At 27.8% G+C, this 26758-nt stretch overlaps 3 protein-coding genes across 4 annotated transcripts in view; 2 read left to right on the plus strand and 1 right to left on the minus strand.

Moving 5' to 3' along the window:
• Positions 1-1153: 1153 nt before the first annotated feature.
• LOC126844262 (protein SHQ1 homolog) lies at positions 1154-4552 on the plus strand. Of its 2 annotated transcripts, XM_050582316.1 has the most exons (3): positions 1158-1281; positions 1366-1444; positions 2949-4552. In XM_050582316.1, exon 3 carries the CDS (start codon positions 2959-2961, stop codon positions 4303-4305), a length of 1347 nt encoding a protein of 448 aa, XP_050438273.1. In that variant the 5' UTR covers positions 1158-1281; positions 1366-1444; positions 2949-2958; the 3' UTR covers positions 4306-4552. The 2 variants fall into 2 exon arrangements, with proteins under 2 accessions (XP_050438272.1, XP_050438273.1); XM_050582315.1 differs by lacking the exon at positions 1366-1444 and having other exon boundaries at positions 1154-1281; positions 2949-4551.
• A 1845-nt stretch (positions 4553-6397) lies between these two features.
• LOC126844831 (uncharacterized) overlaps positions 6398-26758 on the minus strand; it is a 28214-nt gene continuing 7853 nt past the window's right edge. Inside the window, exons 2-6 of the mRNA XM_050583254.1 lie at positions 9412-9469; positions 9062-9138; positions 8894-8994; positions 7488-8134; positions 6398-6522 (exon numbers count right to left, since the gene is read on the minus strand). Coding sequence (XP_050439211.1) covers positions 6398-6522; positions 7488-8134; positions 8894-8994; positions 9062-9138; positions 9412-9439 — 978 coding nt within the window. The 5' untranslated portion in view covers positions 9440-9469. The remainder of the gene's footprint in view (positions 6523-7487; positions 8135-8893; positions 8995-9061; positions 9139-9411; positions 9470-26758) is intronic.
• Positions 13573-26758, plus strand: part of LOC126844261 (vanin-like protein 1) — a 42134-nt gene continuing 28948 nt past the window's right edge. Inside the window, exon 1 of the mRNA XM_050582310.1 lies at positions 13573-14079. The gene's annotated coding sequence lies outside the window, so the exon portion shown is untranslated. The remainder of the gene's footprint in view (positions 14080-26758) is intronic.

Raw genomic sequence — 26758 nt, forward strand, 5'->3', positions numbered from 1 at the left:
TATCGGGTCAAAAATTTTGGTTTCCCAGTTTTTTAGTTCACCTAGATTTAAATTTGCGCTCTTTTCACCGATCTACCTTTCACAACATTTGGACTCTTAGATGAGCCCATCTAAGTTTATCCATTTAAATTAATTTAATTAATAGTTATAAATAATTATTGTATTTTGCTCTCCTGAAAAATTTACATTTTATGACTTAATACCCTTCGCTCTGGGGTACGGATATATTTGTTGAGAAGTGAGCCATATAACCTAGCCAGTAAAGATTGTTTCTGAATATATGCACTATTCATAATATATCATTTTTATAATTTAAAAAATGGTCTACTGAATTGATCCAGAATGATAAGAACTTTTAATAGACACTTTCTTGGCATTATTTATTTATATTCATACTACTATATTTATTTAAAAATAATTCATCAAATTCAATACTATTTATATTGCTGTTGATCTCAGTTTATGTGTATGTTATCCACAAAACCATTGTTACTCGTACAGCAATAAAATATGAATGATTTAAAAATGTTCAAACATTTTTAACAAAAATATTTTTCATAAAAAAAAAAAGGAGATTTTTAATAGTATTTTTTTAAATATTTAATTTTCTGTTAAACATGATTTTAAGATACTAACCAACTTTTTGAAATCGTTGTTTTTTTACTATAAACTGTAAATGTTTCAATAACAACATTGTTCGGTTAAGAAATATTTTAATTGCTCTGTAATATGTAAAGTAGTACCTATTTAGAATTTTAGTTTTTTATTTGTTTCATACCTTGTCAGGCCTCATAAAATTAAACGATAATACTTCATGCCCGTTCCTCAAAACATACAATTCAAATGTATTTTGGTAGTGCTAATTAATGCTTAATGACTAATGAGTGTAAATTTATGTTTAATGAACCAAAAGGTGTTTAATTGCCCGTGTTTGGTTCATTAAATGTATTAATTCTTTATGCAACCCAGCAGAACTTGTTAATTGTTAATTGTTATTTGCTATAACAATTCACTCCTTCCGAATTATGATTTCTGAATCTGTTCGTTATTATCAGTGATAAGGTGTCACCACAGATAAGATGATTTATCTTATCTGTGGTATCACATTGATGGTTTGTATTGATAACAAATTTATTGTTTTATCTGACCGTGATAAAATGTTTTAAATGAAAAAATAATTTGTTTTATGATGATATTTGAATAAACGTGTGTTCAGTGTTGTGTATTATTGTTATTTATTTGTACCGGTTGTAACTGGAACGGTTAAAAATTAAAATAACAGTGAGTATATACAAAATTGTTGTTCTCATGACTTTTTTTTTTGTACATGTGGAGATGTTCTAATAAATTATTTGTAATGTTAAGTCGAGTTTACACGGTTCACTCAGGATGATCACTTTGGATGAACCGTCTAAAGTGAACTGAAGTGGACCTGACCCAACTTGTAAGTTGTTTATCCCCAATGATCTTTATGGATAATTTTGATATTTACAGGGTTTATTTCTAGTGAATTCATTCAAAATGATCGTCCAGAGTGAACCGTGTAAACATGGTTAGTTTAGGTTGTATATTAAAACAAAAAAATAAAAGCCATAATACTCTATAAATTTTTTTTTTGAGTATTCGCGAGATTATGATTAAGAGTTGATCTCGTGCCTATAATATTTAGTTGCTGTTGTTATTCATATATTGTAATTAACAACAGGTATAATGAAAATATTTTCAAATACCCGTTAACTGTTGATTCACTCACCACTCACATGTAACCTAGAAATTAACTGCGGTCCATGTGTAGTTTTCAATTATTTTTTTTTTTAATCCTAAATATCGCTAAAAAAAATAAAATAAAAAAATAGTTGTTACCCCTTCTAGAAGTTTATGATAATTTGTTTATTTTTCAACGTTTATCATTAGTACTTAATCTAAACTCTAAAGAATATTCCATACAATTTTTGAAACAATACTTAAAAAAGTTTTAGTCTGCCGTAACTTTAAGTTAAAAAATATATTAATTGTTTGGATATTATCTCGATTTTGAAAGGAAAGGGATGAATTTTTTTAATTTTTGGTACAATAAAGTACCTATAGAAACAATTTCTAATATTTGTTCTTGCTTAAGTAATTGTGGGTCCAGATACAAAAAAAAAAAAAAATAATAATAAAAAAACATTGTAAAAACAGTGACTTCTCAGCTATGATCAAAGCTAAAATAGTGTATCTTTATCAAGAAAATAATCCTTATCTGCTATAACCACTTTTTTTCTTTTATTTCTTAATCGTTTCTATTTTAAATTACAAAACAGCTCAAAAATATATATTAAGAGAAAGTAACTTTAGTGTAAACAATCAAAATTACAATTTAACATATTGAAAATAAAAAAATGTATAATATTAATTTATATATTATGTATATGTATGTATAAAAAAAAATGGCAATAATTTAATTTAACACATTTATTTAAAATATAAATAACCAACATTTTTAAGTAGTATACATCTTATAAGAATGATATAAAAACAAGTTTGTTTTAAAAACGACCTCGTATTTGTTTTAACATAGTAAACTAAAATAAATGTTCTAGCAAAATTTTCATTCAAATTGGTTATTATTTAGAGGAGAGGCAAAGCGATTATTAATATGTATTTCTTTAGTTTCAAAATTGAGAGATATGTAAAATATTTCATAAGTTTGGAGTTAAATAGGTAAAAGTTCACTAAAAGTATTAATTTACACCCCACACTCAATAGATATAACCAAAACCTTGAAATTAATTTTTTACACAATTCATAATTTAATTTTAATTAATCGTCTATTAAAAACAAGAATAGTTAATTTAAAAATTGTATAACTCATCAATTTGTTTCAGTTTCCATAAAAAAATTAGTAGTTAGTTTTATAATTAAGAATACATTTTATACTATTACTAACTTTGTATTTTTTGTTTTAGAGATTCGACAATGCTTACACCTAATTTCGAGTTGAGTCAAACGGCTGATCATCTGTTCATTAAAATCAAGGCTAGATTTGCTAATGTGGCGGATACTGATACAGACGTAAATGGTAATCAGTTTACATTTTATGCTTCCCCGTATTACTTACGACTTCATCTACCAGGAGAAGTTGTCGAGAACGATTCTTCTTCTGGCTCTTATGATTGGGATACTTATACTTATACTTTCAAATTGAGCAAAGCAACTCCCGGAGAACACTTCTCCGATTTAAATCTCATAAACAAATTTCTTACACCTAAAAAACCACTTATTCAAAGCCCATCCATTGAAATACTCGGTGAAAGTTCGTACGATGAAACTGATGATGACATAAATTGTGAATTTTTCCAAACGCCTTTATCTGATGAAAACAAAAGCAGTATGAAGTATGGATTTGCAAACCAAACTCAAAATGCTTTCAGAAACCTGAACGATGAATTTTTTGAAATTGTTGAACTTCAAAATCCTGATGATATAAGCTTTGATCAAAGAAAATCATTACAAATCGCTAAAGAACTCGTTGATTTTTCCGATGACCATTATTTAGCTGATTTGATGGCAGAACCAGACGAAATTGAAGAAATTATAAATTTCAAACCATTTTGGTTTGAAAACTCGAAAACTTTAAATGAATCGGAAAAAGACGTTTTAAAGCAATTTGGTAATAAAAACTATATACTGAGTAAAGAGGATAAAAAATCAGCTATTTTATCTTTAGTTGATATAATGTATGCGTATAGCTACAATGTTCGAATATTTATGGGCGATGAAAGTTGTGAGTCAGGTTGGCTTATCAATAAACTGTCATCGACACTTTCGTGGTTCCGAAGTTTTAATACCTTTGATGAAACTCTCACTTCTTGTGTACGACGGAGTTTATGCTATCCTTTATATAGGAATTGGAAATTGAGCACTATGGTCCTAAATGATGTTTGTAAGATATTTGAAAACGGTTGCATATGTTTACTCAAATGTTTGTTAGATATTTATAAAATATTTAATTCTGACGAACCCAGATACATTTTTAACCAACTCTATATTAAAGATTACTGCATATGGGTACAACAATTAAACAGTGTACAATTTGAAAATATTACACAATTATTTGATGATAATATCAACATTACCAAGGAACTTGTCAACTTGGATTTAGATGTATTAGAAATGGCCGCTATGAGTGTAATGGAAGACAAGGAAATATTGGAACAAACTTTAAAAAATAATGATGCTAGTATTGAAAATCAACTAGAGAAATTACAAATATCGAGTTCAGACAGTAGTTTAGACTCGGACGACACTGATAGCGATGACTGATTTACATTTCAATAAGAACGTTTGTTATGTAAAAATTAATATTTGTACAAATTGTTTGTAATATTTAATATTATTAGTAGTAAACATTTTTTTTTTTACACTATTGACGTTATTATAATATAAAGGTTTTTACAGAACTTGAGAACTGTAAAACTTGTGCCGTAAGAATATTTTAATAATATTTGTATTTATTATTGCCTAGTTAAATAATTTTAAATACAAACTCCACAATGATACGACCTTTTTCAATGTAGGTATTTAAAAGGAGAATTCTGTGTTTAAAAATTCTTGTTTAAATGGTTAATAAATCTATTTTATATGATTTAACTGGCTTCGCTTGATTGTTCTATTAGTTAATAGGAAAAAATATTTTTAATCATATCATTTATTTGTTATATTGTTCAATAGATAAACAGATTAGACAATATTGATCAGGTCAACAAAACGTATGTCGTATAAGGAAAATGTTAAATAGTTTTTCGCCAAGTCAGCAAATCGGTATACAAATATAATCAAACTGAATAACTTATAATTAAATGTAAGTATAAATTTTAATATTTTATCTAATTGGCATGTTATTATGGTTTTTTTCATCGGTAGATTAGGTATTAAGAAAAAATTAATTGCAACGATAGTTTATTATCATTTGGTAATGAATGGTCCTTCATTGTATCAATGAAGTGATCAATTACTTATAGTTTCATATATGTTTACTTGGTATGCAAGCAATGACCTAAAATTAAAAATTCAACCTAAATGATTACAATTTGTACTACATCATAATATACCCTTAAATACCTTTTTTAAAAAATAATTTTTTAATTTTTATTTGAATAAAGACAATATTGTGTATATACCTTAAAATATGGGTGTATCGTACAAATAGATAATTAAATGTTGTATTTAATTTGTTCTTTTAATTTTAAACTGTTAGACTCAGATTCAGGAGTAGCCTTACCTTTCATTTTTTTTAAATAAAATTTAATAATTAGTGATAACGTTTAACAGACTTCTCTCTATAAAATTTAGAATTTACAATATTTTATATGAAGAATTATATGTGGCGAACAGTGTATGATTTATACGGCTAATCTCTATAGAATTGAATATTCTACTACCTAGATTTTAATGTTCATAGCTATAATATACTGTAGTTGTAGCTATGTTAAGTGCAGAAAATACCGTAGCCATTGCTAAAGTTAGCCCGAGGCATAAACTTGACCAATTCAGTTTTTAGTTTAGTCATGTAGTTAATTTTGATTTAATTTCAACAGTTAATAGATTGCAATCTCATACAATCGTTATAATATTATTTACCAAACCCTAGAAGTCTTTACCCTTGAGAGCTGTTGGTCAAACGAGGCCTGATTTTTTTGGTAAGACTTAAGCCTTGATCTTAAATAAAAAGAGTTTATCATCGGACCTTGGACGTTCGCATGGTTCTAATAGTAGGTACCAATCGGATATATAGGTACCACTAGATTTTAACATTATGGTTGGTAAATTTAGATGTAGTTAAATGACCATCGAAAACAAGTGTTAAAAGAAATTTAGGTATCGTTCGTTGTCTGGCTAAAAGTAAACTAAACACTAAACTAGCACTTGGAGACAAATATTATAAGAAAATATATAATATACGATACTTAGATAGAAAATTGGGTTTCACATTATTTTGTGGGAGCGTTGGAATCCTTGACATTAGTAAAATTATCACACGAGGGTTGTTACAGCTGTGGTGATTCCAATATAACAGTAAAATACAATTTAACATGACGTGTATAAACAGCTATAGATACAGACAATTACAGATAATATCTTCGGACATTGTTTTAGAATTTGCCATTTGGGCTACTGAATCGGTACCTAATAACAATGGATAGTTGTATGCAATTTGCAGTAATAGTAAACAAACAATAGAATTGGTTATTATTTAGGAACATATTATGAAACGAATAGGCACCGAATATTAGTATAGGACAGCGTTCATTGTAAAATATTATAATTCATTTGTAGGAACTTTTTTTTTTTGAAGATTTCTTTTTGCTTTTTACATGTTTAGTAACATTCGCTAAATGCAAATGTCGTTGAAGTCTTAGCAGCTACCATGCATTTCATTTACACAGGGCTGTCCGGCAGTTCTTGATGCTTCACATATGATTTTCTGTTTTAAACACCTCATGTAACTTCGAAGAATCACCCACGCAAATATGAAATAACCTGAAACACAGTTCAATATTTTTATGTTGGGGTAAACATTTTTTTTTTAATACATGAGATTTTTCAAATGAGCGGAATACGTTTTTATGGCCAATGATAAACGAGTAAAAAATAATATAATTTATACAGTATAATATTTTGACTGTTATCGTACGTCTAATGTTTTTTTAAGCGATTTAGCTACCTGAGCTAAATGTTGTGCATTTTTTAAACATTCAAAATAAAGTTTTTTGCCTAAAAAAATCTTTAATACACTCAGAACGAAAAGATTAAAAAAAAAAAAAGAAGTTATATTAAATATAACTTTTGTATGTGATTATGTTATCGAGGGAGAGCAAATTCTAGATAAATGGTATATATATATATATTTGTATTTCTATTAAATAGACATCGGAACAATGTAGGAATAGCGGTTTTCGATGTCTAAATGTTCTATCCGACCGTTTACTTTAAAAAAGTTCTCTCTAGATATGCTTTATTAATTCAAAATACCATGATGTGTGCCTTTGTTGGAAGGGTAGACGGAAAAGTTAAGGACATAGTTCTAAGTGATTGTAGGGCGAGTAGTTAGGATGGTTAAATGTTAATGTTCCATGAAGATCCTTATTTTTCATCCTTACTTTGATTACGTTCGTCAACCGTCTCTCCTCTCACTCTAATCTCTACTAGCTTGTCTATAAATTAACAGGTAAATATCGTAAACGGGCAAACTATAGGCCCACCGTCCCCGTCTCACTTTAAACCACCATTACGCTCATCTACACTTGTGATTAGAGTTTAGTTCGGTAATTTTCTGTATGCTATCAAAAGTAATCAGAGTTACATTGCCAAATTGGATAGTGTTTGTTAGCGTTAGACCAGGTTCGGTCGAGTTGTTGTGCGGTAATTGATTTACTACGGGTCTCAGGAAGCCCAGGATCCGGGCAGATCCCCGAGTCATTAAATCCGGCTCTGGCGGTATTTACCGAAAAACATCAACAATGTGAGCACCATGATGATGATGGCGCTTTGTTGGCTCCGGTATTTGTTCTTCTTGGCTTGTGTTCGTGTTGGACCCATACCGTTGCTTTCGAATGTTTGCGCGGAAAGTCTGTTGTCGGGATCGTCATAATATTCACTGGACTCTGTACTCGGGTGTGCTAGAACTTTCAAAGTACCACTTGTATCACTGTCGCGAAACTTAAGCGCTTTTACTGCCGTCGTCGTAACGTTTTGCGCGGAAAGTCTGTTGTCGGGGTCGTCATAATATTCATTGAACTCTGTACTGTGGTGTGCTAGAACTTTGAAAATACCACTTGTATCACCACTGTCGCGAAACTTAAGCGCTTTTACTGTCGTCGTCGCCGCTGTAACGTTTTCGCCAAGTCCATAATATTCATTGGACTCTGTACTCCGGTGTGCTAGAACTTTCAGAGTACCACTTGTATCACTGTCGCGAAACTTGAGCGCTATTACTGTCGCCGTCGCCGCTGTAACGTTTTCACCAAGTCCTTTGTCGTTATTATCGGCTGGAGGGTTAGCAGCGTTAGCTCCGTCGCAATAAACGGTCTCTTGCCAGGCGTTGTCTACCAGCCATAAACTTTCTGGGCAATGGTCGCGTACGCAAACGTTACTGAAAGAACCAAATTCCATCAACATTGGTTTGTGTGTGAACAAAATAGAGCGAGACCTACCCCAGTCCATATGGTCTATTCAAATGAGAAATCTCTAGAACTACAGATCCCTCAAGCTCAACTCTCAATTAATTCATCGTGAATTATTTTCTTATTACATTTGACCATTTGAAAAATTCTAACTTGTGAACTAATTCTAAATTTTCCAGTTTTAGAAAATATTTAAGTAATTGTACTCTTCATAATCACTTTCATAATATTTCACGATAAAAATTATTTCTTTTAAGTTACAGCCCCAATAAAACTAATGGAAAACTTGCTATAACAAAATTGTTATAACGAAATATCAAAAGAAGGATTTTAAAGTGTCGTGTTTTTTTTTTTGCAAGTTAACAAGTTAAACGTTTTATCAAATGTTAAAAAAAAACTCATGAGGAAGAACTGATTGTTGAGTTAGGGATTTGAACATAGGCGCAAATACGGGGGGGCTAGGGGGGCTTAGCCCCCCCAAAAAATTAGGTTATGCATACAATTTTGAAATACAAAAATATATTTACTTATATATATATATTTTAAAAAAATTTCCAGCCCCCCCAAGTTAAAAATTGAAATTGCGCCTATGGATTTGAAATTTTAGCGATTTCTTATTTTGGATAAAATTAAAACGGAATCCCTGTGGAACTTAGCCGTCATAATTTAAGAAAAACAAGCATACATAAATTTAACATTTGTTAGTTTTAAAAGCTTTATATAATTACCTGACGCCGGAAGGAAACACTGACCAAATAAACAGTGACATCCAAACAAAAATAAAAATGGTCCACATGATTAAAGAACTTCTGATTAGCTTGAACGATTCCTAAAACCGTTGAGTATTGTGTAAAAAAATAAATATAATTTTACAAAATACAACAAATTTTACTAACTGAAACTGCTCCTACAATTGACAGGCCCCAAGTTATTATCATGTATATATTACAAAGTAACATGATCACCCACGGTACTGCGAATAAAATACAACATAATAATATAAATTTCAATAATACAAGCACATATCTGTCACCATTTAAGAGGGGGAGGAGGGTAATTTTCATCAGCGTTTAAGGTTTATATTTCTGCGAGCATTATTAAACAATACCGTTGAGTATATTATTACATTGTACACAATATATACTCAATAAAAATACTAATCGGGGGAGAAAAGGTAAATATACCCCATCCCCCTTCCCCCACTCTAAAATGCGCACTTTCAGTAATGTACAAAGCTTCGACTTACGCGGTGTTTCTGAATCCAATTTCAACATATTATTGAGGTTTGAACAAAATGCTAAAGTCTAAATAGAAAAAATATGTATTATATAATTAAAACATGTATAGTTAATAAATATAATAATTCAGACAGTGCAAAATATAATATTAAAAGCTTAACATTATCTATATGCAAGCGAAATACCACAGACTCATCACAAAACTTGAGGAATTATAAAGCCTATATACACCAGACATTTGGCAGGTAGGTTCCTTGTACGACGTAGGCATCCGTTTAGTAAAGACTTCTTAAAATAAATTCCTAAAAGGGGGGGGGGTGGAGTTCAAGGTTGTACAGCTATTTTAAAAAAACTCATTTGTTTACAAAATTGCTGATTATCAATGATGATGTAGATGTTCCCGAAAAAGGACATATAAACGGTGAAATATTACCAAAATTACTATTGGGAATTATTTTATTTCATACAACAAATCTAGTTAAATATTAAAATATACATCAAAACAAAGAGAATAAAATGTTTTGTTTGATATGTTATTTTGTTTAAAATGTACATAAGATTTGACGTACTTGAAAATAAGTCCAGTTTTGGTAAAATACATTTTTTTTTTGTCATACTTACACATTAGGTTATTTGGTTACTGTAAAATTAAATTAAATTACACCATGTCGATTGATTTCATTTTTGGAAAATGCGATTGGTTTTTTTAACTCGCAAAAGTAAAAATAAAGTTTTAGAATTAGTTATAATATCAGGCAACGAATATTTAAATCATCCAATATACAAATTGTGGAATACGCTCAACAAGCTGGTACTTACTGTAAAAGATGTGGCTAAAACAAGAACTCCGACCTGAAGTGTAAAAATTCCTAAAAACGATAACATTCCTTAATTTTTAATACCGTTTTTAAATGAAATTATGGGCTTTATAAAAACGTTAATAATAGTTTTTGCCATTGTAAGATGCCCAAAAAATATTTTTAGGACTGTTAACTATTATAACGTGACACCATGGAAATGAATATTTGTGTACACTTTAATAACAATGTCTGCGGCTAGAATTAATTTAAATATATATATATATATAAAATAAAATTATTGTCTCTTCCGAAATTGTCTCGATAATTCCCAGTACATATTTTAAAATATACGGATTTGTAATTTATTATCTTTTTTTTATTTCTGTGGGCATTAAGGCTAGTTGTAATTATAAAATTGTACGTATAGTATATATATTACTTAATATTATTATATAGGAAAAAAAACAATGCAGATCTTTCAATTTGTATTTTAAAATAACGTATATTTTGAAATAAATAAAAAATATAATTATTTTCGCTTCCCAAATAAAAACTATCTATATCTAAAATATCTTATATGTTGGTACATTCAACCGTCAAACGGACATAGACAGATTTCGTTTAAATTTGCATCAGCCGAGATAAATTGTACTTGAAGAGAAATTCATTAATGAAAACTACGACGTTAAGTACTTTTCAAAATGTTAACCAGTTTTAAGTAGTAGAATGATGAGCTGTGTTATTTTTACATCAGTATTGTATATTTTAATCGTACAAAAGTAGTACATAATATTTATAACATGACAACAAAATAATAATTTAACTACATAAACAAGTATTAGTAATAGCTAGGACCAATATAGATTGACATACTTTAGAAAACATTTTTTTCAATTTTAATAGGTGTAGATTTTTTTATAATTTGACTGACAAAACTAATGATTTTTTGAATCACGTCATATTTTTTAATGATTATACTATTTTACTTTCTACAAACTAGTTGAGTTGGTTATCGTACCGGTTAAAAGTAATGAGTCAGGAATAATGACTATAAAGCCACTGTATAATCATTGTTGTACATCTATAATTGAAAACTTGAAAATTGTTTAAACACTAATTTTTTCTTGTATAGTAAAGATTCTGTCGCTGATAATAAATTAAACCGAATGCGTCATAACTCTTAATATAATGGCCCGTGAAGAACTTGGCGTTATTACTATTTACCTCAGGTAAATGGTTGATAGCCATTAGCTTACCTAAAGTGTCAGAGCTATAAAATTACCTTGATATACATTGGAATTTGTATTATTATTATCCTGGAAGGTGTTGTCATAATAATAAAGAGTTATTAAAACTACAAGTTCTTAGGCTTTACCATCATAAATATAATATTGATTAATTATAAAATTCCATTCCCTACCCCAAAAAAAAGTTAAAATAAGTTTATAAATAATAGATTACACTTTTATAAAAACGTATGTTAAAATGAAAAAAAGTACCTATTCATATTCTTTAAAACTTTTATTGTTTCTGTAAATAATTGTAATGTAATGTCATTTTGTGTTTATATTATTGTAAATTAAAATATTTGAATTTTAATAATATTATTGTTACAAAACCAAACTAGTTATTTTAATCACAAATTCCAGGTATATAATTTAGCAGTCGCTTTTACGATAACATGACACGTGTACATATAATCTGGTCGTATATATTATATTATTATATGTTACAAATTGGTTTAGTCGTATCTAACTTGTAAAATATGTTTTCAAAATAATTGTTTTATCAAATTAAAATTAAAGTAAAATTAAAAATATTTAAAAATATAATTTTTTTATTTGTTTAGGTATGAAATACTTAATGTTTTAGATAAAATATGCTCACTTTCTAGAATTTAATTACCTTTGAAACAGTGTTCATTTTTTATTTCTAAAGTATTAAAATATTTTGAGTTATGACGGAAAATCTAACTCATTTTGTTAAATTTGGGTTTTATTACTTTTGGTTTATTAATACCAATACTTTACTTTTGTAAGATATTGTGGAAACGTTTTCAATAATTCTACATCTTGTTCAATACACCCTACTGGGCACTTCCTCGTAAATAAGTTATTGTTTCAACATATTTGTTTCCTTTTCCTTAAATCTTGTTTTATAATAATTTTATAGTTTTTGGACATTAGTCAACAGTTGTTTTCAAGGTTAACCGATATTGGTTCTCTTCTTCGTGTCACTGTACAATATAATCAATTATATGCTTAATACACGGATATAAAAAGATACTTTATGGTGAAATGATTAAACCATTAAAACTAAAAACATTTTTTTTTATAAATAATAATTAATTATAAAAATGACAAAATGTGTTTGAAAACATTTTGTTATCAAGCATTATCAGTAGATAACTTGCGAATTTACTTATACACTGTAAAACTTTGACACTTGTAAGTTAAGCACAACTCGAGTTAAAACAATTTTACAGAATAGTCTAAACATTTTTTTTTCCATCAATATTTTATCACAGACAATACATAATCTATAACAATTTTACTTGAAAAACCATTTTGAGTTTTTATTACTTTCATTAATCATTACTTTTCAATTTTTCAAATGACAAAATAATAAAGTTTAACCGATATTCAAGTCAACAAGTAATATTTTTGGGTAGGGGTGCGGCTAAATTTTAGTCAAGGAGTGCTAAGCCTCCCTAGCTTCCCCCCAGTTGCGCCACTGATTTGTAAGTGTATATACCCTTCATAATAATTTGTGACGACGCCAAGGGTTTGCCTCTTAAATCGTCTGGACCCAGGTTGGTCAACCAGTGGCGCATTTCGCTAAACAAAATTGGAAGAAGTAATGGAGTTAAATACTGAATAAAGCCCCCTTCCCATGTAACGTAATGTATGAACTGTAGAAAATGTTGGTAGTGCTTAGCACCAGGGGGAGGGAGGACTGACATTCCTACCTTAATAAAAATCATCTATACAACAAAATCAAATTATAACATTTAAATTATACTTGTTTAATTAAATATTAAACTAATTTAATTATTTTTTTAAAATATATAAATATATAACGACATTGCAAAGTTTATAATTATTATACATGTATTTTTTAATCGTGATACAATTTTGTTTTACACTCGAGCAGCTGTCCCGACGAGTAACCATTTATTGTTATTATACAACAAAAACCGGTCGGCGGAAATTTAAATATTGTTTTATCTCTCTTAGTTTTCTCTCGCGTCTCCGGCGTTCTGTCTCGTGTCGGCCAAGGTCATTGGCATTTCTGCTAATAAAAAAAAAAATAATAATAATAATAAAAAAAAAAAGTCAGTCGCCATCGAGTTTGCTGTTCGCGTCAGTTCCGTTCGCACAACCGATTCCATTTGTAAATTACAGTCAACAGCTGCTCAACTAACTGCCTGTTGCTATTATCAACTTAACCATAATATATTATATTTCTTCCAACTTCCGTCTAAAATATACTATGAATAAATAATATACCTAGCTTTTTTTTTTTTACACACCAAACACGGTTATAGTTTACACGTAAATAGGTCAGCGGCTTACGACCAAAAGACCAAACAGCTTCGGTTAATCGGCCGTTTACCGAGGCTAAAGATAACACCGATAAATACAACTCGTGTTTGATGATTGTATATTTATATTATAATAATAGATTATAGTATTACTGTTGTGAATTTTGTGATTAACCGCATTTCATGTAGTAGCCGAACGGAATAATGTCTGCCTAAATGCCAAACGTCTTATCACCCGAGTGTTGTACCCATAGACAAGTATACTACTGGTTGTACCTACCTAAGTAATAATAAATCGGCGCTATTTATTGGACAACACAATATTATTTTGAGTAAGTACACTATTCATATACAAATCACAACTAAGAGTAAAATAATATTTTTCATACTATGACTATGGATAAAATTCGGTTTACCTACTCTTGTGCCGAAAAAATCTGCTATTTATACATGTTATACAAGTTATTAACAGACAATAGATTACAATAATTTATTAACAATACAAAAAAACACTTTTAACTGTCGAGATGAGACCGTAACATATTGTGTGCGCATTATACAATGTTTTTTTTTATCGATAACCTAATTTATAACCGTCGAGAATAATGTACTACTATTTATTTACGTGCTACTGTGCTTCACTTGGAATAGTTGGGGGAGGGGAAACTGAGTACTTAAATGATTTTTTCCGATATTCTAGCTAGAGTGCCATATAGCTAAAGGTATTAAAACATCAATAAGTTTCTATTATATTACAGTTTAAATTGTTTTATTATCTAAATTATTATTAGATACTAGCTGTTACCCGAGAGTTTATTGGCGTCAAAATTGGTTTAGCCGTTTAGCCTGGATAAAAAGATAAACTCTTCAATTTTATTTTCATGTATAATAGATAGTCATTCTAAATTTTAGTTATACATATATTTCTAATTAATTTAATGATATGATTTCAGCTTCGATGCATGAGGTATTGTTTTCATGTGATATTTCAATCCGCGAAAGCTTCAACACATTCATAGGTATTGTTTTGTTTTTACAATTATGTGTTTTTGTATTTTTTTTTCGCCACGATACTTCTAAGCTGGTAAACTTATTTTTTCATGTAGCACGTATATATATCGGAAATTGAAGCTGAAAGATATTTTATTGGGTCAAAAATTTAAAAAGTTCAAAGCGAAAAACGATCAATACACAAATTTCTTGGTTGCTATGACGTGTGAGTTGAATGAATTTTTTTTTAAATGAATGGCCCGTGATATCAAGTTTAATAATGCGTAAATTTTTTGTTTTTTTCTTTATTTCAATTGAGAAGACCCGAACTTTTTGGTTACAAAAAGTACCTTTTGGGTATAAAATAGAAACGCATTATTGTAAAACTAAAACTTTCTCAGAAAATATGATTGTTATTTAGACTCAAACCATTTGATGGCAAAGTACATGCCCGCCACCCCTTCCTCGTCTATGTGTAAAACTTGAGATTCGTAATTCTTTTTATAAATTTACTAAAGGTGCATCTAAAAAAGATTTAAAAAGGTATTAATGTATTATCTATGCCGGCGAGCTTTTGACGACGACGTCGGTCTTATGTGCTCCTGTTACTTTAAAAGTCGTACAGTGAAGGGTAGTTCCTCTTTTCATTCATAACCGAGTTCAATGGATTTGCCCAAATCGATAGTACAGCGTCATCGCAACGCCGAAAATGTCGTTTTTACCTTTGGTACCAGGAGTATATACTCTCACAATTAAGATAGCCTTTCAGGTATCTTAAAAACGACATTTTCGGTGTTGCATTATATATATATATATGTATATATTTATAAATCGCTATTACCAATATAAGTATGATATTTTTATACAACAAGTTAATTTTTATATAACAAGTTCACCCGTTTCCTTTCAAAATTGAGAAAAACATCCAGCTTACATATATTCCAAATTAAAACGGCTAACAACTTTTTTAAAAGTAGTCGAATATTAATAAATTTGTATGGAATATTCTTAGGTTGAACATTATCGATAAATACCTATTGTAAACTTTTTCTTTATTTCACTTTTTCGTACTTTTATTCCACTTTTTTGGTTTCAATGCCTGCTTTTTTTTTTTTTAGGGTAAAACTTCGCAGAGGTCGTATATTCGTGTATTTTTGAGTTGCCTATGTGAGAGTAAACATTAGGGTCGCCCTTAAAAATCGATTTTTACAATTTGTACCTACTATTGGATTTAAAAAAAAAAACGTTTGTGTATGTTTTAACGTAGAATACGATGATAATACAAATATAATTTTACAAATCGTAATAATTAGTGTTTCAGCTATTAAAAACAAACATGTAAAAGAAAGCAATACGTCGTTACATCTATTTATATACGTAAAATTATTTATATTTATCATCTAAAATTATTACAACCTTAATAGATAGCAAAATTGGTATTATTAAGTGATAAATTATTGTGAAAAGTGAAAAGTGTAGGCAATTTTTTTTACAAAACTTAACTTAAAGGTTAAACCGTGATGTGTTATTATTTGTTCTAAAAATACTATTTTAAGCACATTATTGTAATTAGGTACAAGACTTAGATCGATATTTTTATGTTTATTAGCTTTACAGATTCGCATCGAAGCGTTTATTTAAAAGTGACCTTATCACTTTCAGTTATAATAATAATTCCTGTAGACCTGTGATCTCCCACGCCCCAATATGCTCCGTTCCCACTATACCCAGACATAATAAATGTACTGGTTTTATTTATTCATATAACTTGGCTAAATCAAGGTTACAACAGGATAGGAAGGTGGTAGTATGCTTGTAGCCTTAAGCTTGCTTTGTAGTCGAAAAAATGTAATTAGAATTTATTTTAGTAATAAGTTCACTGTTCATTCATAATAATTGTTATTGTTATTGTAAATTATTGTTATTTCTTTATAGTCCGAAATTAATAGCACTAAATACTCAACAATTTTACCGAGACTGTAATTTAGTACCACAAAGATGCAAACAAATGTCTATCAATTTTTTTTAGTAAAAATAAAATGTTCAATTTAGTATATTAAAGCTTTTAATTTCTGAAATAACGAAATGTTTTATGAAATAAATATGAGATAACTGATAATTGATAAAGAATAAAATGCGGTTGCTCAGAAGAAAATTTATTTTTTGTTAAGTTTACATGATAATTTAGAAAACAAGCAATAAATAAAATATTTAAGGTAACAAAAAAGTACAAAATTATATTTAATCAAGTATTAAAAGCGATTTTAGGGGAGAGATGGTGAATGCCGGTTACCTAAGGGAAAATTCTAATATCTTACTAATTATAACTCCGAAATTTAAGTCAATCCTCAAAATTGATTTATAAACATAATATATTTGCTATATATTTTCAATATATTTGAGTTTAAAATCTTTAAACGTGTGTTTTATGACGTTTATAACATTTTTAAAAAAAATTGCAAATGACCGGTATTACCCTTACTGTGAGGTAATACTGGTCATATTTTTAATACATATAAATAGATAGGACATACAATTTTTTTTTTAAATCATCTTATATTTTTTTGTAAAAATACATTTTGTTCTCAAATCATTATATTAAAAAATAAATTAAATATTTCAAAATTAATAAATCATTTTATTGCAGAAATAAGTAATAACAAAAGAAAAAAAATATTACACTTTTAAACTTGTATTTTTATCAGCGGTCAAAACCGGTCACATATTATATATTGTAATCGGGATTACCCCATTAGTTTGACCGGTGTTGGCAGACTATAATTAATTTTTTTATTTCATTGTATCTCAAACAATAAATCAACCAAGAGTTTTATCACTGCATGCATCTTAAAATACATAACATTTAGCATCAAACAGGTTATTAACTAACCTAATTAGATGAATTAAACACATCATACATTTTTTTCGAAGAACAAATATTTTGTATTATACAAACGTCGAAAAAATTAAAACAAGCGATTTTCTGTTATCAGTTGTTACCGTTATGGCGGGAAGAATAATTTTAAGTTATCATACAATAATTTATCATATGCGTGATAAAACGGATTTTTATCAATCATGTTATTTGGGATTACCAGCGTGACCGTTCTTAGCCACTGACCGGCATTCACCATCTCTCCCCTACTTTCTAAAATGTGATTAAAAACGTGTTGTATTTTGTTATAAAATTCTTTTTGGTTTTTTTAAATTTTACTATAAGCGTTTAACCAATTTTCTAAAAGCTTAATAAAAAATCAGCCCTACGGAGAAGCTTTTTGGACGTTTTTCGATTTAAAAGACTGACAAAATTACGCCTACTTAGAATAGCCGATTTCAATTCTGTAAGAATATTTGAGCTTAACAGCCTCTTCTCTAGGTTATTGTGGGAATCGATTTTTGATATTTCAATTAAAATTGTGTTCGAATCCTATTTTAAGTTATCAAATTTTTAGTATTCACTCCTTGTCTTTTTTAGGTAAATGAAATAGTTTTTCAAAAATCGACTTCCACAATAACCTGAAAAAAGGCCGATGAGCTTAAATTATTGTATAGAATTAAAATCCGATTATTGTAAGTAAACGTAATTTTGTCAGGTTTTTAGGTCTAAATTAGTTCATTGTAGGAACAAATTTGTTTATACTCGTAGGAAAAAATTGTATAAGTTAAAATTTTTATTAGTCAGAAACTTAGTTACGCCTATGGTGAGATAAAAACTCCTACACACACTATACAGGGTTATTCATACACATTTCGTGTAACAAATAATGAAACATTCCAATGTAAAATGTTACATGCAATTTGAATAACCCTGTATAATCAGATTTGTCATAGAGATTTAAGGTTATTACGAAAACTAGCGAACATCACCCATAATAACACATTGAAAACAATTTTCTTTTTTGTTTCTCCCTACATCAATTATAATAATGTTTTCAATTTTAAAAAATACAATTTGTTAGTTTTAAAATGTAATATTTTTTATTTAAAATTTTAATTTTGATATTTTTTGGTAAATTTAGAACTAGTATAGGAATTGTTTTATGATTTCTAGTTTTTTAATACGCAAAAATAAATGCCAATTCAGATTTTGCTTATGAGTTATGAGTGGCCCTTACCGATCATATAAGTGTTTTACACTGTTGTACGATTTAAGAATTTATGGTTTTCCGTGTTTATATTGCATTTTGATTTATTTAAAAAAAAATTTTACATAATTTGACAAACAAATTTTTGCTTTCTAAATAATTTTTAGAATATTAAAAACTAGAATATAGGTTAAATCTAATTAGAAGCGATTAAAAAAAAAAACAAAGTTACCAGTTTTCCAGAAAATCTAGGTTAGGGTTTGGATCCAACGGGAAAACGCTATAAAATAGATTTATAATTTTACTTGTTGCTAAAATTAGTTTTTTTTAGTATGTAGTAGCTTACAGCATAACAGCTTACAACTCAATTATTGTGTAACTTTGTTATAAAAAATTGCTGTGTACACATAATTTACGGTAAATAAAAATAAAAAACGATAGTACGTGTCCTATGTCATTGTTTTTTTATTTTTTACTCTCTCATACTTAACAGAAAAATGGTTTATGTTAATAGATAAATCCAAATAGGTATATAATAATTCCGAGTTATTAGAAGTATAAATTGTCCATTTAAAAAAAAATGCTTTTTTGTCCACACCAGTAGATTATTAAAATTTTGGAGGGGATATAAATAGTTTTAAAAAGTTTTTAAGAGTCTTAAATCCCACTCCGCTACCTATTTTCGAACAAGTCTCGCACTTATTATGTACAAATTCTAAGTTACTATACCATTTTTTTAAATCTAAGAATCAATCTAAACCACTAAGAAATTCAAAACTATAGATGGGTAAATCAGTAGGGTATGTTTATTTTTGAAAAAGAAAAATCAGTAATATCAATGTTACATAATCTTTTATATTACAAAGTCAAGATTCGGACAAAAACCTGCATGGTCCAAATGACGCACCAGTCAACTTAATTTTTAATCGGCAACTAAAATCCAGTTGGTGTATCTACTTGTTATTAGTTCATGTAAAAAACCTGTTAACTGACCTTCTACAAGTTATAATTTTTTCACTTGTTCAAACTACGATTCACGCTAACTTCCGTAAAATATCGTACTATAAAAAGTAGGTACTTCTAATAATAGTTTATAGTTATTATTTGTGTCAAAATGATTAATAAAATAGCATTTCCTTCTGTTCGACACTTTGAACGGTTAGTTAAGCGTGTTAAAATTCTAAAGCCTGGTCTTAGTGGTATTATCCGGTATAGGTCCTAAGTATAATACAAAAAGCTATACTAGCTAGGGTCGGGGCATAATGGTGATAAAGCATATGCGGGAGGAGGGGAGGTTGGAAATCACAGTTCTAAAGAAATTATTATAACTGAAAGTATGAAAATAAAATCACTTTCAAATCAACACTTCGGTGTGAATCTGTATAGATAATACAAAATATACAAATATAGATAAAAGCAATGTAATTACAATAGTATGCTTAAAATTATACTTTTAGTATTATGGTGGATACAATGAAGGAAGTATATATTATATAAATATATATATTGGACACAGTCACAAATATTTTATTTCAAATTTTTTTTTCGATTTTATTAAGTAAAACTATTTTTTTATACGTTAAAAAAACATATTTATATTTTTACTGTTTGGGTATTATAGTATAATATGTACTTTACCACGAAATATTGTGAAATTTTCACATATAATTAAATTATTATTAACTTGTATTGTTCTCGGCAGTAAAAAAACCAGTTGTTCATAAAACAATATTTTCCCATTTTCAAAGAATTTCGATATATTTCAATAGTTAGTAAGTCATCTATTGTTGTACCCTCATCGCAATCAAACTGCGTATGTATTACACATTTAAATCCAATAAATTTTTTTATGTTCTCATAAATATTTTCCAAGGAGAACCGGGTAATTTTAGGCTTTGATTCTATTTTTATGAGTAACGTAAAATTTTCAATATTTAAAAACTGTGCTGACATTTAAAAAGAATATTTATAAAAAAAAGTTTGATCGATTAGGAATTATATTATATTTCCTATTCGATCATGTTTCGACGTTTGATTTTACTGTTCTTAACCTTAAACTGTCCTGTAAACTGGTGTCCTTTTTAGAAATTTAGAGTAGATAAGTTGTAGAAAAGTTAATGTAGGTTATTTCTAATAATTTTGAGGTACCTATATGGTAATAAAATCGTCTGGCGAAACATGTTAACTAGCCATAACTTTTGATACGAAAACGTATAACCCATTAGTTATTAGTAATAAGTAATAATTTAAAAAATGTAACACCCGTTAAAGTTTTACTCGTCAGGAATCCGAATATACAAATAAATAGTCTTATAAATAAACATAAGTTATTGTTAAATATAAAACTAAATATGTATTAAATAGTTCATGTATTTTTATGCAATATATAATTTTAATTAACCCTTTGTGCTTTGAAAAAAAATCCTGATGGCTATATTATATATATATTCATTTAATATTATTATTACCTATGGTAAAATGAGTAATGTGTATGCTAATATTTTAGTATTCCTAAAAAAACTATATTTTATGTTTTTTTCTACTTTTGTATCGAGTTTAGCGTAGTGACTAATTATAATTGTTATAAAAAAAGTTATAAAAAATGTGTCGGTTTTTTATTAATAATTTTTTTTATAATATCGTTAATCAATGCACGAATTTCTTAAGGTAGTTTGTTGTTTTTACCTACGTCGCAAAAAAAAAATGAGATATTGTACAGATGATACAATGTTATAGTAGAGTAAAGTATACGAATTAAATATATTTAATCTTTAATTTAATGTCTTAGCTTTTTTTCATAACGCTTATTTAAGTTTTAATAAGAAGTCATGTATACTCGTATACTGAATTAATGTTTTAAACTGAAAAACATTTAACTGTGCGATAACCAGTTTTGGATAAATACTATTAAATCTACTAAAGTTTACACTCCACCTTTCCTCCCATCCTAAATTTTAAACTTTAATAACTTTTAAAGTGGTTATCGACCAATCAACGTTCTTAGACAATTATTCTTATTTTTAAAAGTTATTTAAATGTATACGTTATTATTTAAGACTCAAAATTTGACAGAACTCTAGAAAATACTAAAATAGTTATATATTTAGTAATTTTGTAATATTGTAAAATAACATAATCAAAAGTGTTTTGAAAAAGACATACTAAAAAATGTCATCATTCTCCAAGAAACGAGTGTCTTATGATCATAAATTGATCATACTATATTATATCTTATATCAAATTGCCTATCAGATACAATATATAGGTCAGACGTATTTTTGGTATGCAGTTGTTTTTTCCAATTATTTTTTATAATACATTTATTATAATAAATTAAATAAACAGTCGAGTGAAAAAAAAATGATAATTACAAATTTTGTTGGCAAGGTCACGAAAGGATTTTTTCTAAATTCGATATTGTTTATAGAATTAGTTATACTTAAAAAATTACCTTTATATATATATATATATTTTTTTTTTTTTATTGTTTTCGTTATAGTTGATCATAATAATATTTTTTTTTTTTTTTACAGAGAAAAACAATTTATAATCAACGAATATAATATATTTTCTGTAGTGACACTAAGAAGGGGTTGTCTGTTATTATTTAAGTTTAAATATTTTATCATTTTGATTGTAAAGTATATACGTTGTGGGATAATTTCAAATTTATGATTTGTGTACATTGAACAAATAGTGTTTAGTAGATAGAAATAAACACATAATATATCATTTGTTACATAATAATAATATTATTACTGTACCTTTACGTAGTTAATTTTCTTATTTGACACTGCAAGTACAACAATGATTATTAAAACGAATCGACCATGATTTAAAAGTCACGGTGACTCTTAAAGGTGTATCTACATTATCTAACGGACCTTGAAAACGACTGTACTCTACTCTACTGTTTTCTCTACATTTCCGGATTTTAATATTCACGTTCACATAGATTAACATAATTTTCTTTATGAAAAAAAAACAATACATAATGTAATACTATATTCATAGGTTTTATTATGTGAACCTACGAATGATTATGTAAGGCTTAATGCGAAGCGTGTCCTTGTGTCCATGACATTTCACTCTATGCAATTTTGGTAAATAATACCTATTTCCCGTGGATACCTACACCTAACCAGTAACCAGTTCGCTGGAGATGTTTTGAGTTGCTCAGTTTAATACTATTATTTTTTTGAAAAAAATCGCTCAATAAATTTCTTTCGTGTGAACACTTTAATCATCAAATCTTTAAGCTTTATTTTATTAAACCTATTCATGAAAATAAATAGGTATACAAAACCTGAAATCATAATGCTAAATTAAATCCGCTATAGTTGTCCTTAATAATAATGTCTATTGAGTCATACAAATATTTACTTGAATATCCCACTTGGCAATTGCAAACATTTTTTTTTTTGTGGTTTGGCGGAAAATATTATGAATACAACAATATTTGTTTTAAGATTTGAAAATTTTAAAGTAAAAATGTATTTTAAGTAATTAAGGAACTTAACAAATTGTAATTTATATTATTTATCGTTTTGAAAATGTAACTTTATCCAGCTTGATAATTTGTTTTATAAAATCATAGTTACGTGTGGGATTGCAATGCACTACTGTCATAGACATAATAATCATTAATTGCGTTTTAATTATTTCAAGTAATTAAAATTACTAGGTATTGTACTTCGGAGAGTGATTTACCAAACACAAAGTATACTATAAAAACGTTAGTGTGTAGTATTATTTTTATAAAATAAATTCAAGATAAATAAATTACATGCAAAGGTTATTTATACACCTAATCGAAAACCAAGAAATGAAAATTAACGGAGGCGTAGGGAAAATTGTACTTAATTAAATCTTCAAGGCCTTCTTCAAGATTGTTTTTTCATGGACCTCGGTCAGTCATAGGAGTAGGTACCTTATCTCGTTGAATTTCAGCATGTAAATTTGTATTATTCACAATCCCTCGACGAAAAAAATAGCTTAAGTAATGCAACAATATAAACAATATATTATCTAATTCACCTTACCGAATAACTTTTTTTGTTGATGTGACTTTGTTTAACGTTTCAAAAAAATAGTAAAAAACTGTTCGAAATTTGCTTTTATAATATATGCATCAACTTTACCCAACTGAGTCCCAGCCTAAAGGTAATATAATAACTCATATATTATATCTCTGAATGGTAGGACATTTTTATAAATAATTTCTGTTTTCTAATTTCTGGACGCGTGTTCAGAGTAATGTCTACCTAAACTGCTGATTTAACACTATATAGTTGGTTTTTAGTAATAACCTATGACTTATGCCATGACTCATAAACATTCAATTAGTATTACTTAAGTGTATAACGAGTCATTGCCCTGTTTAGTCCATTAATTGAAAAATTTGTTTGTACCTAGAACGTTAGTAATATTGTATTTATCTTTCATTTTTGGGATTACCTTATATTATATAGAATTTGCATATATACAACCATGTCAATCTGTTATTTAATCAACAGTTTCAACATTAAACTGCTAACATCTCTGTTAGGTTTCTACCTATGGCTAACAGGCAGCAATAGCTCTGCAAGTTTAACGTTATCACGATTATAAATAAGTGCTTTATAAACTTTATGCTATTATCATAGCTTATCGGTTATCTCTTATTATCAGATAACAATTTGTATCATAAAATATCACAACAGCTGCAGCGAGTAAAGTGGTTGAGAATAGACAATTTTAAGTTACAACTACCGTCAACATTTGAATATTAGATAAATTGTATGATGTTTTTCACTCGTAAAGCTGTTTTATATTTTTTAACTACCAAGTACGATAATTGTGCACCTACCAAAGTACAAAATTGTAAGATTCTGGTTTTTACATCCTGTATGTTATATTTAATAAGGTAAGATTAAACGTATACTACTAACATGAAATAAATAAAATAAAAAATGTTATTAAAACTGCAAGTGAAATGAAATTATAAAGGTTTTAGAAAAAAGTTATTAAAAAACATTTACCCGATAAACTATGGTAAAATTATTTTAATACCGTTAACCTATCAGTAATAATTTATAAAAGTATTCAAATGTTATTAATTTGAATTCTTCCTAGTTTTACTACTTGTTAATGTATATTAAACAAAATATATCATTAATTTAAGTTTCCTTATTCTTTAACATTTGTTTGTATGTATATTTTTATATGACCTTCAAGAACTAACATCCAAATAATTCATTAACATTGAATATGTGAACATTCTGTAAATGGTCATCTACTTTTTTGCTCAAGTCTCATATACAGTCTATTATATTATTCTATGCACTAGAACATTGTCTTTCATTAGCAATACCTTTAGTTTTAGTTGGTTAGTGGGTGGGCCTAAGAAGTGCCCATGCACTCAGACCTTTAGGTCCATTGTGCACACTCTCTCACCGAAGTCCTAGTTCTCGTATCCTTTACGCCTACGTCCTACTCTTAGTGATACCTTACAACTTTTAATTATCTGAATGGGAATTTTCTTAGATTTTGTAACGTAGTTACTGTTTTTATATGAGGAACATGCTTTTATAGTCAATGGCTGTTTACGTCTAGTTTGGAGTGAACTTGTATAGTGTATGCAAATTAGAAAATTATAGCCGTTTGCATCCACCATAAATACAATTTAAGTATAGTTGATGTACATATATGTATTTTCAGTATTTACTGAATTAGTCTTATGAGTTGTTTTTAGCATCGATGCAAAAATAGTATTATTTTATTTCTATTTTAGGCATACCTAACTAACATAGCTCTAGCATCTAAGTTATATATTATATTCTTTAGTCTTATACTATAAGAGGTCAACATTGAAACTGAATTGTTGTTGTAAAATATGATCTTCAGCTACATCTACTTCTAAGGCATTTTAAGTATCTGGTTTTATAATGTTATATGGTGTAATAATTGAAAAACCCTATAAATTATAATACTAATTTGGGTAAGAACAATTATCGTGATGAATTGTTGAAATAACCTTTAATTACAAGTCTTTATTTGTATGTACTTGTATTTTGTAAAAAAAAAAATTTTATGTTTGTAAAAATAATTTTTAAATTGAACATTAACATCATTTTTTTATATACATAAATACCTTGCACTGTAACCAATTTTTCATTTTCGATTGTTTATTCTTGAGTTTAAACTGCTGTTTACTAAATATTAATATTTTGGTTCTATTCTTATTATTCTTCATATTGTATTCGTCAAAGATACTATTTATTTTCGATAACATGACATGACACTTAACTCTTCTTCACTTTATGCTATTAACACTATGTTATCTGCAAAATTCAATTTCAGGACATTCTTTCCTTATTTCTTTTAAAGAATTTTCTATTTATTTATCATGTAAATTAAACAATACTATTAAAATATACTTGCACATATTTATATCTATATTTTTAAAAATTGTACAATATTGATAATATTTTAGCTCAATGTGGAACTAAAAATGTATTTTTTTAAGGATTTACCGATTTTTTAAAAATAAAAATGTTGACCAGGTAGAGAGAGTTACTACCAACTATTTACATTTTATTGTGTAGTAATTTGTAAGTTAATTATTTGTTATTTAGAAATTTATAAATCACTTAAATGTCACTTATAATTTTCGTTTAATTGTGTATTAGGTAACAATAGGTTAACAATTTAGTTAGGTAATACTAGGTAACAATTAACTAATGCTAAACATAGAAAAATATATAAACAAGAACATATTCTATTTCCAGATTTGTTTGAAAATTGAAATAGTATTGTTTATATTTTTTCCAGGATAAGCCTACTCTTAGTATATTCTAAAAAAAAAACATTCAATGTTTAAATGACAAAATTAACTTCACTCAATTTTCAATAAATATCAGATATTAAAAATATTCACTAAATACTAATTTTTATC

The sequence above is a fragment of the Adelges cooleyi genome, unplaced genomic scaffold, assembly GCF_023614345.1.
Source record: "Adelges cooleyi isolate 19-005CV unplaced genomic scaffold, UGA_ACOO_1.1 ACOO_flye_CR_arks_rails_tigmint_CR_PRNA_651, whole genome shotgun sequence".
Classification (NCBI taxonomy): domain Eukaryota; kingdom Metazoa; phylum Arthropoda; class Insecta; order Hemiptera; family Adelgidae; genus Adelges; species Adelges cooleyi.